The sequence below is a fragment of the Lontra canadensis genome, unplaced genomic scaffold (assembly GCF_010015895.1).
Source record: "Lontra canadensis isolate GAN:19392208 unplaced genomic scaffold, GSC_riverotter_1.0 scaffold7, whole genome shotgun sequence".
NCBI lineage: Eukaryota > Metazoa > Chordata > Mammalia > Carnivora > Mustelidae > Lontra > Lontra canadensis.
In genome coordinates, this window is record NW_022631001.1 from 29,579,146 (window position 1) to 29,593,971 (window position 14,826).

The 14,826-nt window shown below is 37.1% G+C and overlaps 1 protein-coding gene across 1 annotated transcript; it reads left to right on the forward strand.

Moving 5' to 3' along the window:
* Positions 1-8,332: 8,332 nt before the first annotated feature.
* LOC116865405 (olfactory receptor 688-like) lies at positions 8,333-9,298 on the forward strand. Its single transcript, XM_032853676.1, has one exon. It carries the CDS (start codon positions 8,333-8,335, stop codon positions 9,296-9,298), a length of 966 nt encoding a protein of 321 aa, XP_032709567.1.
* The last annotated feature ends 5,528 nt before the right edge of the window (positions 9,299-14,826 follow it).

Sequence of the window (14,826 nt, forward strand, 5' to 3'; positions counted from 1 at the left end):
TCAACAGAACAAAGAAGTAACACACAGAATGGGAGAAAACTTTTGCAAATGACATTACAGACAAAGGGCAGATATCCAAGATATATTAAGAGTTCCTCAAACTCAACACACACAAAACAGATAATCATGTTAAAAAATGGGCAGAAGACATGAACAGACACTTCTCCAATGAAGACATAGTAAGAGCTAACAGACACATGAAAAAATGTTCATCATCACTAGCCATCAGGGAAATTCAAATCAAAACCACATTGAGATAACACCTTACACGAGTTAAAATGGCCAAAATTCACAAGACAGTAAACAACATGTGTTGGAGAGGATGTAGAGAAAGGGGAACCCTTTTACATTGTTGGTGGGAATGCAAGTTGGTTCGGCCACTTTGGAAAACAGTGTGGAGATTCCTTAAGAAAGTAAAAATAGAGCTTCCCTGTGACCCTCCAATTGCACTACCCCAAAGATACAGATTTAATGAAAAGAAGAGCCATCTGTCCCCCAATGTTCACAGCAGCAATGGCTACAGTTGCTAAGCTGTGAAAAGAACCAAGATGCCCTTCAATGGATGAATGGATAAAGAAGATGTGGTCCATATATACTATGGAGTACTATACCTCCATCAGAAAGGATGAATAACCAACTTTTGTATCAAAATGGACAGGACTGTTAGAGGCTATGCTGAGTGGATAAGTTAAGCAGAGAGAGTCAATTATCATATGGTTTTGCTTTTTGGAGCATAAGGAATAACACGGAGGACATGGGGAGATGGAAAGGAGAAGGCAGTTGGGGGAAATTGGAGAGGGAGATGAACCATGAGAGACTGTGGACTCTGAGAAACAACCTGAGGGTTTTGGAGGGGAGGAGTGGTGGGAGGTTGGGTGAGCCTGGTGGTTCACTCATATGTGGAATTTTTTTAAGATTTATTTATTTGATAAAGAGAGAGAGTGTGAGTGAACAGGGGGAAGAGTAGAGGGAAAAAAAGATTCTCAAGCAGACTGCCTTCTGAACACAGAGCCTGGCATGGGGCTTGATCCCACAACCCCAAGACCATGACCTGAGCTGAAACCTAGTTGATTCTCAATCAACTGAGCCACTGAAGTGCCCCCATATGCAGAATTTAAGAAACAAAACAAATGAATAAATGGGAAAAAGGAGACAAACCAAAAAGTATACTCTTACTTATAAAGAACAAACTGATTGTTACCAGAGGGGAGGTGGTTGGGGGGAGTGTGTACAATAAGTGAAGGAAATTAAGAGTACACTTATTGTGATGAGCACTGACTAATGCATAGAATAGTTGAGTCACTGTGTTGTATACCTGAAATTAATATAACATTGTATGTTAACCTGAGTGGAATTAATTTTTTTTAATTTTTTAAAAAGACTATTATATATTTATTAATAAACATTTTTTCTTTATGATTTAAAGTACAACTACAAAACAAAAATTATAAATTTATGTTAAAGGATTCACATAAAGTTGTAATTTGTGACAATAACAAGATAAAGGGATGGAACTATATAAAAAGCAAAGTATTGTGAATATTATTGAAACTAAATTGGTATTAATACAAACAAAATTATAATAAATTAAGGTGTTAATTGTAATCCTCAGAACAAGACTAAAAAAAATAACCAAAACATATACAATAAAATAAATGAGGAAAAAAAAGGAGAAGGGAATCAAAATAGTATACTGTAATATATTTGTATAACGCATAGACTTGAGAAATTCAGGAATACAAAAAATACAAGACATGTAGAAGGCAATTAGCAAAATGGCAGAAGTCCTTCCTTATCCATAATGACTTTAAATTTAACTAGCTGAGTTCTCCAATTATAAGGCAGAAATTGGCAGAATGGATTAAATAAAACATGATCTAACTATTTGATGTCTACAAAGAGACTCACTTTAAAACCAAAAACACAAATAAATTGAAAGTGAAAGAAAAGAAAAAGATAATCCATGCAAATAGCGACCAAAGAAAGCTATGATATATATTAGTATACTTAAAATCAGATTAGACTTTAGATTTTAAAATTCACTACATGAGATGTAGAAGGATATTATATGATAACAAAAGGTAAATCTGTCAAGGAACTGTGACAATAAAGCAATTATATCCACCAAACAACAAAGCTGCAAAAAATGACAGACTTGAAGGAAAATGTCAAGAGTTCAACAATAATACTTGGGGATTTCAACAACCACTTTCAACAATGGATGAAACAGCTACACATAAGATAAAGAAATAGAAAACTTGAACAACACTATAAACCAGCTAGACCTAATGGTTATATATAGAACATTCAACCCAACAAGAGCAAAATGCACATTCTTTTTAAGGGCACATAGAACATTCTACAGGATAAATCGTATATTAGGCCACAAAACAAGAATTAGTAAATATAAAAAGACGGAAATCATACAAAGTATCTTCTCTAATCACAATGGAATGAAATTAAAACTCAATAATAGAAGGAAAACTGGAAATTTAAAAAGACATGAAAATTTAAAAACACATATCTTTCAAAAGTTGGGTCAAAGAGGAAATAAAAAAGAAAATTAGAAAATACTTGGTAAGAATAAAAATGAATATACACCATACCAAAATTTATGGGATATGTCAAAAGCATTGCTTAAAATTTAGACCTATAACAGGTACATTAAAAAATAAAATAGATCTTAAATCAAAAACCTAACTTTCCTGCTTAAGTAACTAGGAAAGAACAACAAACTAAATACAAAGCAAGAAAAAAGATGGAAAAACTAAAGATTACAGTAGAAATAAATGAAATAGAGAATAGAAAAGAATAAAGAAAACCAACAAAACCAGGATTCAACTCTTTGGAAAGATCAACAAAATTGACAAACCTTTAGGTAGACTGACTAGACAATTAGGCAGTAAAAATAAATAAAGAGTATTCAAGTAAAAAAGGAAGAAGTAGAACTATATTCACAGATGGCATGATCTTATATACAGAAAATTGTAAAGAACTCACAAAAAAAATTAGTGCTAATAAATTCAGAAATGTTGCAGGATACATTAACATTTAAAAAATCAGGTATATTTGTATACATTAGCAATTAACAATTCAAAATGGAATTAAGAAATAACTCAATTTGCAATACCATTAATCAGTATAAAATACTAATAAAAAGTATAAAATACTTAAGAATAAATGTACAATGAAAATTACAAACCATTTCTCAAAGAAATTAAAGTATGAAAACAGAGAGGGAGGAAAACCGTAAGAGATGCTTAACTCTAGGAAACAAACTGAGGCTTGCTGAAGGAGAGAAAGGTGGGGGCATGAGGTAATTGGATGATGGGCATTAAGGAGAACACTTGATACAACGATCACTGGGTGTTATATGCAACTGATGAATTACTGAACTCTACCCCTGAAACTAATGATACAGTATATGTTAATTAAATTGAATTTAAATTTAAAAAAAAATTTTAAACAAATAATAAATAAATGAAATTAAAGCAGAACTAATGAATGGAAAGACATCTGTGCTCATGGTTGGAAGACTTAATATGGTTCAGATAGTATTCCCCAAATTAATCCAGAGATTCAATACAACCCTAGCAAAATACTAATTTTTTTTAAGAAATGGACAAGCTGATCATAAAATTCATGCAGAATTTCAAGGGACCTTGAGTCAAAACAATCATGGAAAAAATCAAAGCTGAAGAACCTGCATATCCCAATTTCAAAAATGATTACAAAGCAATCGACTTTTCCTTTCCTTTTCCTAATGTCCTCCATGTTATTCCTTATGCTCCACAAGTAAGTGAAACCATATGATAATTGACTTTCTCTGCTGACTTATTTCATTCAGCATAATCTCCTCCAGTCCCATCAATGGTGATTGGGTATTCATACTTTCTGATGGCTGTGTAAATTGGGGTAAATCAGAGGGGGAGACAAAGCATGAGAGCCTGTGGACTCTGAGAAACAATCTGAGGGATTTGGAGAGGAGTGGAGTGGGGAGATGGGTGAGCCTGGTGGTGGGTATTAAGGGGGGCACGTTTTGCATGGAGCACTGGGTGTGGTGCATAAACAATGAATCTTGGAACACTGAAAAAACAAAATTAAATTTAAAAAAAAAAGTGAAACAATGTGGTATTGACATAAATATAGACAAATAATTGAATGCAACAGAAATAAGAGTCCACAAATAGGGCACCTGGGTGTCTCAGTCTGTTAAGCATCTGCTTTCAGTTCAGATCAAGATCCCAGGGTCCTGGGGTCAAGTACCACATCAGGCTCCCTGCTGAGCCTTCTTTCTCTCCCTCTTCCCTTCCTCCCCATTCGTGCTCTCTGTCTCTCTCAAATAAATAAATCTCAAAAAAAAAAAAAAGTTCACAAATAAACTCATACATTTTTGGTCAAATGATTTTCAACAAGGGTGCCAAGATCATTCAATGAGAATAGAATAGTCTTTTAGCACAAATAGTGCTAAAAGCACTGAATATCCATGCAAAGAAAGAAGTTGAATCCCTCTTTCCACCATATCCAAAAATTAACTTAAGATGAGACACAGACCTAAATATGAAAATTTAAACTCCAAACCTCTTAGAAAAAAATGTACAAGTAAATCTTTATGACTTGTTTAGGCAGAGCCTTCCTAGCCATGATACCAAAAGTACAGGATGAGAGGGAAAAATAGACAAATTGGACTTCATCAAAATTAAAAATGTTTGTGTTTCAAAGGATACCATCCAAAAAAGTAAGAAGACAACCCAAAGAATAAGAGAATAATTTTACAAATCAAAATGACAAAGAAATAGTCCCATACTTTGGCATGCTGTGATTAAGTGCCCTAGAGATAATGCAAAGAATGATAGAATTGGGACTGAATTTTAGACAGAATTGTCAGCAAATATACTTATCATTAAGGAGCATTTGATCTGAAGTTTAATATCAAGTTTATAATACAAGTTTAATATCGCTCCGTTATTTCAGTTTAATTAACACTAAAAGTACCAAGTCACAAAATACAAGAGAGGCAAGTGGTCCTAGAAGGAACCAATGAAAACAGACTAAGACCAGAGAGTGTTCAGGCAAGACTACATTCTAAAAATCCATTATTTGGGGCAATTTGAGAGCAAGCATTAGCGAGAGTAATTTCTGTACAATGTTGAAACAAAAATTAAATTGCAATGAAATAAGTATGGAGGAGATGAAGAAGAATTAACAAAGAGGTTACGCACAAAGTTTGTAAAGGGGAAAATAGATAGGAGCAATCCCTGGAAGGGATATGAAGGAAAAATATATCTGAAGGGGGGAATACTTCAGAACTGTCCTTTAATTTGAGGGGGCATTATTCATCAGAGAAGGGTGAGTTAAGCTTTGGGGAGTCTGGAGTGGAAAGATGTCCATCTGGTGGGCTGCCCTGAGTGAGATTAGTGTTGAATCAGTCTACTCCCTGAAATTACTTAACTAACCCCTAAGGGCACTAGAGCCCTTTTCCCATTTCAATGTAAAAAAGCATTAGTCCCTGGAAGATGCTTAGAATAGAGTGGGGAGGGCTTAAAGAGCAGCACACCAAATCAGGGCATCCCCAGGATCTAATTTATTCTAAAACCCCACACTCCAGGGATGTCAAACAAAGCTACAGATGTGGTCTGAACAACAAAAGGCTGAACACAAGCAGCCAAAGCCAGGAGAGCAGAAGCAGCCACAAAAAGCAGTGCCAGTCTGAGAACCTCTTCAAAGAGTCTCCTGAAGTAATAAGGAAAACAACCAATAATGTACATCCTGAGAGGTGAGGGGATGTATACATCTCACATTCCAGTAATTCTGTCCTGAACTCTGAATTTGATTACTACATGCCTTATCTTTGGCTTCCATGGCTGTCTTTCCTATTTTTTTAAAGATTTTATTTATTTGACAGACAGAGATCACAGGTAGACAGAGAGGCAGGCAGAGAGAGGGGGGGAAGCAGGCTCCCTGCTGAGCAGAGAGCCCGCCGTGGGGCTCAATCCCAGGACCCCAAGATCATGACCTGAGCTGAAGGCAGAGGGTTTAACCCACTGAGCCACCCAGGCACCCCTGCCTTTCCTTATTTGATCTTCATCTCTAGTATCTCCCTCTCACAGGCTCTTCACTTTTGTAGAAACAAATGTCTATGATCAGAAAACAGGACAGGAATGAGGCTGAGCTCTAAGATAATGGGACAACCTCAAAAGGATGAGATTTTCCAGTCAGAAGACCATACATCTCAAGGGAGATGTATGGTCTCCTTACATCTCAAGGGAGGAACTAAGATTTGGGTGGATTCCTCCTGCATGTACCACCCTGCGCAAGGGAGACAGTAAAGCAAAAGTGAGAAAAAATGCCATGAAAAATCCTGCAATTGTGAGTGTGGCATTTCCTTGGTTGGGCATTTACTTGGTGCCTATAGATCCTCACTTAGTTTCTTAGTTCGCAGAACTCCCACAATGCTATTTTGGCCAATCTGTTGCTTTATTAGTGTTCTGTGGTAGAACAAAGACCTAGAGAGCTTCCTAGTTCACCATTTTGCCAATATCAAGCTCTCAAGTACACTTTTTGGTACAATTATTTGAAAAGTTCTCCAAAGATTAAAGAATTAACAAATCAAGAATGTAAAAATGAAAAGGACCAAGTGTGAAAGGGCCAAGGGTAAGCTATGAAATTACTTAAACAAAGAAAAAAAAAGTCTAAATGTGTGCAAAAAAAAAAAAAAAAAAGCATGCTGTATTTCCAACTTGTACCATACAGAAATCTAGAAGTTGTTAAAAGTTTATTGCCATTTGGAATTTAAGAAACAAAAACAGACAAACATAGGGAAAGGGAAGGAAAAATAAAGTGAGATGAAAACAGAGAGGGAGACAAACCATAAGAGACTCTTAACTCTAGGAAACGAACTGAGGGTTGCTGGAGGGGAGAGGGGTAGGGGGGATGGGGAAACTGGGTTATGTGCATTAAGGAGGGCATTTGAGGTAATGAGCAGTGGGTCTTATATGCAACTGATGAATTACTAAGTTCTTCCCTGAAAGTATACTATACTATATGTGAACTAACTTGAATTTAAATAAAATATTGTGGGATGCCTGGATGGCTCAGTGGGTTAAGCCTTTGCCTTTGGCCCAGGTTATGATCTCAGAGTCCTGAGATTGAGCCCCACATCAGGCTTTCTGCTCAGTGGGGAGCCTGCTTCCCACCCCCTCTCTGCCTGCCTCTCTGCCTACTGTGATCTCTGTCAAATAAATAAATAAAATCTAAATAAACAAATAAAATCTTGAAAAGAAAAAATAAATAAAAGTTTATTGCCATTAATCCCTCCTTCTATCTTTTGTTAATAACGTTGGTGATTTAAAAATATAGCCCTAGATATGTCTTTAACATTACTTTAATAATCAGAAGAGGAAACAAATGCTATTCTATAGAGTACTGAGCTATCCACTAAGAGTTTATAGAAGGAATGCTGAATTTAAATGCATACCATTAAAATTTTGCTATAGCTTTGACACTTATTAGTGATTTCGACACATGATCCTTATTTAGATAAATCATTCAGTCTGTTTCCTCATATGAATTACACCTGTTTGGTGAAGATTAAATGAAGTGTTTTAGGTCGGAAACTATTTTCCAGCAACAGGGCACTTAAAAAGCCTGGTTAGAGCTCTAACTGCTGTTTTTTTTTTCTCTTTCTGAAGATCCCCTGGAATGGAGACATCACCTCTACTCCCTAAATTTACTTACTTATTATGGCTCAATTGTATCCCTCAATTCATATATTGAAATTCTAATCTCTAGTACCTCAGAATTAACAGTTGGCAAAAGGTCTTTAAAGACGTAATTAAGTTAAAATGAAATCTTGACCACAGGGCATAATCCAATGTGACTAGGGTCCAAAAGAGGAAATCTGGACACAGACATGTGCATTCACAAAGACTAGATGACATGAAGACACCAGAAGAAGATAACTATCTAAAAGCCAACAAGAGAGGACTTAGAAGAAACCAGAACTGCCAACACCATGATTTTGGACTTTTTGCCTATAAAACTATGAGAAAACAAATTTCTATGCAGGATTCCAGGTGCATAAAATCAATAAATCTTTATTTTTATTATATTAAATCTTTACCTTATTATCTATATTGAACATTCTTTTATTCTTAATTACTTTTTCCCAGAATCTCAAGGGGATAAAGAATGCATTATATTTAAAAGACCGAATTATTGTTTGTGAATCTTATACCTGTACACAAATTTTGACCTTCACCTAAGCTAAACACAGACTATCCTTGCTTCACTTAATCCACAGGCAGATGCTGAGAAGAAGACATCCTACAATATGGATACTACCCTAAGTATAAACAATAGCTCCATGATCCAAGTGTCTGAGTTCATCCTCATGGGGCTTCCAGGCATTCACGAGTGGCAGCACTGGCTCTCCCTGCCCCTGGCTCTGCTCTACATCTTAGCTCTTGGTGCCAACATCCTCATCTTATTCACCATCCAACATGAGCCCTCCCTGCACCAGCCCCAGTACTGGCTTCTTGGTATCTTGGCTATAGTGGACATTGGCCTGGCTACCATCATCATGCCCAAGATACTGGCCATTCTCTGGTTTGAGGCCAAGGCCGTCAGCCTCCCTGAGTGCTTTGCTCATATCTATGCCATCCACTCTTTTATGGGCATGGAGTCAGGCATCTTCCTCTGCATGGCTGTCGATAGATATGTAGCCATCTGCTACCCACTTCGGTACCCCTCCATAGTCACTGAGGCTTTTGCGATCAAAGCCACATTGTCCATGGTGCTCAGGAATGGCCTCTTGACCATCCCAGTGCCTGTACTGGCTGCCCAGAGACACTACTGCTCCAGGAATGAAATTGACCACTGCCTGTGCTCTAATTTGGGGGTCACCAGTCTGGCCTGTGATGACATCACAATTAACAGATTTTACCAGTTGGCGTTGGTATGGGTTATGGTTGGGAGTGACATGGGTCTGGTGTTTGCTTCCTATGCTTTGATTATTCGCTCCGTGCTGAGGCTGAACTCTGCTGAAGCAACATCAAAGGCCCTGAGTACCTGCAGCTCCCATCTCATCCTCATTCTTTTTTTCTACACAGCTGTTATTGTTGTGTCTGTCACCCAGGTGGCAGGAAGAAAGGTCCCTGTCATCTCTGCTCTCTTCAATGTGCTACACAATGTCATGTCCCCAGCCTTTAACCCCATGGTGTATGCCCTCCGGACCCAGGAGCTGAGAGTAGGCTTCCAGAAGGTGCTTGGTTTGGGCGACAACATGTCCAGGAAGTGAGACAACTTTAAATGGCAGTGTTTTATAACTGGTATTACAGAAAGAGCACAGGCTTTAGAGTGTAACAGCCCTGGGTTAAGATTGCATGTTTCCTAATTGTTAGGAACATCAATTCATATTAATTTACCTGTTTTGTATAGCATACACTATGTGCCAGGCACTGTTCTAAACATTTCACAAATATTAACTCATATAATTGCATAACAACCCTATGAAACAAGTCCAACTGTTATTTAGATGACACAATTGTTATTGAGAAACTTATCCAAGGTGAAGTGGGAAAGAAGTTGGCAGTGACTTTAGAACCCAAGCAAACCCTGTTCTTAATCCTTTTCTCTCTATTCAACCTTGCTACTAACTTTTAAAAACATAAATAAAGATGAAAATAAAAAGGAATGATATCCAAGTGAGACTACAAATCACGTCTCTTAATAAAAGAATTTTCCATTTAAAAGTTGGCAGGATTCTTCCTGTCCAAAAGTAAATATAGCACATTTAAATCCTCTAGAGTCCCCCTAGAGGATCCTGTTAGTTATATAAATGTAAGTCAAGCATTTGACAGTATTTTATTACTTTATAAAGTCTTCACCAACTCTTGAGTTTATTTGCATTAGAGCCCAAAGAGGAATATCCCAACTGTTTTTTGTTAACATTCAACATTACTTGAACTTTATTAATGAATTAAAACAACCCCAATGATGTCCAATGGGTCACTGAAAGTGTAAAGAATATCAGAAGTATCTGAAGAGAAACTTTTTCCGTAAGAGAAATGACAGATGTTTAAGAACAAAAAGAAGGGTAAATTGGTCATTTTTTTTTAATTTATTTCAATGCCAGAGTATGGCTCAGTAAGGGTGGAATGTTGGCTTCAATATAACATGTGGATATGATTGCATCTCATGCTGACCCAATCACATGGCATTATGGCACACTTTTCAAAGAGAAACCTAACTTGTGCCAATAAATTTGGAAACTAACTGTGAGAATTTTAGGCCATTAATCCTTAAGGAATTGAATAATCTTTCCTTTGACAGAGCAAGTTAGATAGAGTTTTATTACACCTAATGTCAAGGCAGAATTGGACCAGGTGCTTTCACCTTTTTTAAATTGTGATTCCATATACCAAAAACAAAAGCACTGACAGCTGATAAACAGCAGCACACTAATGGATGGGTCAGACCTTGCTATTCTTTCTATATGATGTCTGGACCAAGTCCTTGAGATCTTTTTAAATTTCAGGGAGGAAAAAATAAGTCCAAAGAGAAAGATACTAGAATCTCTTTTCCTCTGGTTATCCAAGAGATTGGATTCCATTTCTATTAATGACGTATAGGATAACTGAAAGACTCTGGGTGAGAACAAGTAGAAATGATGGACAAAGATCTTTAAATGGATATAGTGTTTGGAAAACTAACAAATCAGTAAAAATTATGGGAGACTCGGAGAAACTTCCTTTCACTCCAAATCGTAAAAGAAGTTCAGAAGTTGTCACTCCCATTCTTACAACAAGATAAAGCTGGACAAACTGAAAACCAACCACTTTTCTTGGTCCCATCAGAGAACGGAGGTGACAGGGCTAACTGACTTCCTGGAGTCAGAAGAATAACCTTCCTCTACATGGGGTATATTTCTAGCAAGTCTCTTCTCCTGGAGAGGAAAACTTTATCATGAAAATGCTCTGGGATTATTTCACAATGTTAACTTTTCCCCTCCCCATGCCAGGGGTCTCCTCTTGGATCTTTACTGTGAGAATCTACAGAGATTGCTGTAAATAATATAGAATGGAGCCTCTGTAAAATTGCAGCCCCTGCCTATTTCTCATTCTCATGCTAGACCACATTTGTAATCCAGCAATATTTCAATATTACCTTTGAAGTCTTCCTACCAGTTTGCCACTCCAGCAGCTTCTACTCTAAGTAACCAGGTAGGAAAACCAGTGTTTTTCTATCTCATCAAATTTTAGGGTGACTTTTTGTCCTGTAACAATCAATTCCCTAATGGATACAAGATAAGTTATTAATATTCCTTTTTTCTGACTTTTCTTCTTGTCAGGACAGGAATGATGACTTCTAAGTTCTTTACACATCAGAAGTCCTAGTATGAGGTTAATATTCCATGTACAAAATATTCCACACTAATATACCACACTAATATAAGTAAATGATACAACAAATAAATGAATGGAGGATAACAGACAAATCTTCCATGTACAAAACTTCCAAATAATTTATGTACATACACCACCCTCAACTAGAGCACAGTATGGGAAGTGGGAGAAAGAATAAATTTACAAATGAAGAAACATGACAAACACCATATCAGCTAGGTTATCAAGTTCACACCAACACTGATAAATTGTGTTCATAAGTATCTTTGATATGATATAAGAACAGCACTTTACCCCTATGGTCTTTCTCCAAAAACACATAACCCTGGTCTAATCGTAAGAAAACCATGAATCAAAATGGTTCTAAATGCAATGTTATGTCCTGGTGGAATCCTGGAACAAAAAAAAAGACATTAAGTAAAAACTAAAAATATCTGAATAAAGTATGCACTTTAGTTAATATTCTATCAATATTAGTTCATTAAAAGTGAAAAATGTACTGTACCAGATAAGTTATTAATAAAAGAGAAACTGGGAGTGGAAATACATGGGAACTCTCTACACTATCTCCACAAATAACACTATTCTAAAACTCTAAGACCATTCTACAATAAGAAATCCATTTGGGGGTCACCAGGGTTGTTCAGTTGGTTAAGCATCCGATTCTTGATTTGGGCACAGGTCATGACCTCAGGATCATGAGATTGAGCTCCACATTGTGCTCCACACTAGGTGTGGAATCTGCTTAAGATACTTTCTCTTCCTCTCCCTCCGCCTCCCTCCCCCTCCCTCCCTGCTCTTGTGCACTTTCTCTCTAAAAAAAAAAAAAAAAAAAAGTCCATTTTTCATTTCTATCTTTTTGATGATAGGCATTCCAGTTAGTGTGAAGTGGTATTCCATTGTGGTTTTGATTTGCCACTACCTGATGACTAATGATGTTGAGCTTATTGGCTATATGCATATCTTCTTTAGAGAAATGTCCATTCAGATCTGTTGCCCATTTTTAAAACTGGAATTTTAGTTGGGTTGTTTGTCCTTTTGTTATTGGGTTGTAAGAGTTCCTTGAATATTCTACATACAAGTTCCTTATCAGATACATGATTCACATGTATATTCTCTTATTTTGTATGTTGTCTTTTTAATGCATTGATGGTATCCCTTGAAGCACAAATGTTTTTCATTTTGATGATGTCTAATTTATATATTTTTCTTTGTTGCTTGTGCTTTTGATCTAATAGATTTTGCTTAACCCAATGTCTTAAAGTTTTGTTCCTATATTATCTTCTAATGGTTTTATAGTTTAGTTCTTACATTTAAGTCTATGATCCATTTCAAGTTAATTTTTATATATGATAAGTGAGGAAAGGGTCCAACTTCATTCTATTACATGTGGATATCCAATTATCCCAGTACCATTTATTGAAAAGACTCTTCTCCCATTGAACTGACTTGATAAGTTTGTTGAAAGCAGTTAATCATAAGTGTGATAATTTATTTCTGAACTTGCAGTTCTATTCCATTGAACTATATGTAGATCCTCATATCAATACCATGCTGTTTTGATCAGTATAACTGTGTAGTAAGTTCAAAAGTGTGAGTCCTCCAACTTCGTTCTTTTTTAAGATTGTTTAGCTCTTCCAGGTCCCTTGAATTTCCACATGAATTTTAAAATGAGTTTGTCCATTTCTCCCAAAAACGCAGATAGAATTTTGATAGGGATTTCATTGATCTATGGATCAATTTAAAGAGTACTGTCATCTCAATGATATTAATTCTTCTGATCCATGAACGCAAAATATCTTTCCCTTTATTTAGTTCATCTTTAATTTCTTCAATATTTCATTGTGTTTTAAATGGAATTGTTTTCTTATTTCAGTTTTGAATAGTTCATTACTAGTGTAAAAAACAAATAATTTTTGTATAAGTGGCCTTATATCCTGCAACCTTGTGGAACTCAATTATATTATAATAACTTTTTAGTGGATTGCTTAGGATCCTCTACATACAAGGCTACGTTGTCTGCAAACAGAGATAGTTTTACTCCTTCCTTTACAATCAGAATATCTTTTATTTCAGTTTTTTGCCTCTGTCCTGGTTAGAACGTCAGTATAATGTTCAATAGAAGTGGTGGGAACAGACCTATGTATTTCATTCCTGATCTTAGAGAGAAAACTTTCAATCTTGTGTCATCAAGTCTTTTAGCTGTGGGGTTTCAATAGATGCCCTTTATCAGATTGAGGGCATTCCCTTCTATTCCTAGTTTGTAAGTATTTTTATCTTGAATGGGTATTAGATTTTTTTCAAATGCTTTTTCTACATCTTGAGATGACCATGTGGTTTGGGTTTATATTACACGGATATGGCATGTTACATCAATTGATTGTTGGATGTTAAGTCAATCTTGCATTTTGGAGATAAAACACATCTGATTGAGGGGTAAGAGTCAAGATGGTGAAGAAGTAGCAGGCTGAGACTACATCAGGTAGCAGATCATCAGCGAGATAGCTTATCTAAACATTGCAAACACCTACAAATCCAACAGGAGATTAAAGAGAAGAAGAACAGCAATTCTAGAAACAGAAAACTACTCTCTAAAAGGTAGGACTGGTGGAGAGTAAATCCAAAGCAATGGGAAGATAGACCACGGGGGGAGGGGCCGGCTCCCGGCAAGCAGCGGAAAAACGGAGCACTAAATCAGGACTTTTAAAAGTCTGTTCCACTGAGGGACATCACTCCAGAGAATAAACCAGGGTGAAGCCCACGCGGGGTCAGCGTGGCCTCAGGTCCTGCAGGGTCACAGAAGGATCAGGGGTATCTGAGTGTCACAGAGCTTGCAGGTATTAGAACGGGGAAGCCAGCTACAGAGACAGAGCGGAGGAGTGAGCTCTCAGCTCAGGGTTACCTTGAACAGGTCAAAAGCTGGGTGAGCTCGGAGCACAGCCAGAGACCAGGGAGACGGGGGTGATTGGGCGCTATTCTCTGAGGGTGCACTAAGGAGTGGGGCCCCGAGCTCTCGGCTCCTCCGGCCGGGGACTGGGAGGCTGCCATTTTCATTCCTGTCCTCTGGAACTCAACGGAAAGCATTCAAGGAACAAAAGCTCCCGAAAGCAAACCCGAGCGGATTACCTTAGCCCGGCCCCTGGTAAGGGCGGCGCAATTCTGCCTGGGGCAAAGACACTTGAGAATCACTACAACAGGCCCCTCCCCCAGAAGACCAACAATAAATCCAGCCAGGACCAAGTTCACCTACCAAGGAGTGCAGGTTCAATACCAAGGAGAGCAGCAGAATTCCAGAGGAGGAGAAAGAAAAGCACAGAACGCATGGCTTTCTCCCCATGGTACTTTAGTCTTGCAGTTAACTTAATTTTTTTCAATTTTTTTATTCTTCTACTGCTAATTTTTTTTAACTTTTATCCTTTTC

Bases quoted from the DNA above. Each gene is read 5' to 3' on its own strand.
- LOC116865405 (XM_032853676.1), top strand. From the start codon at position 8,333: ATGGATACTACCCTAAGTATAAACAATAGCTCCATGATCCAAGTGTCT.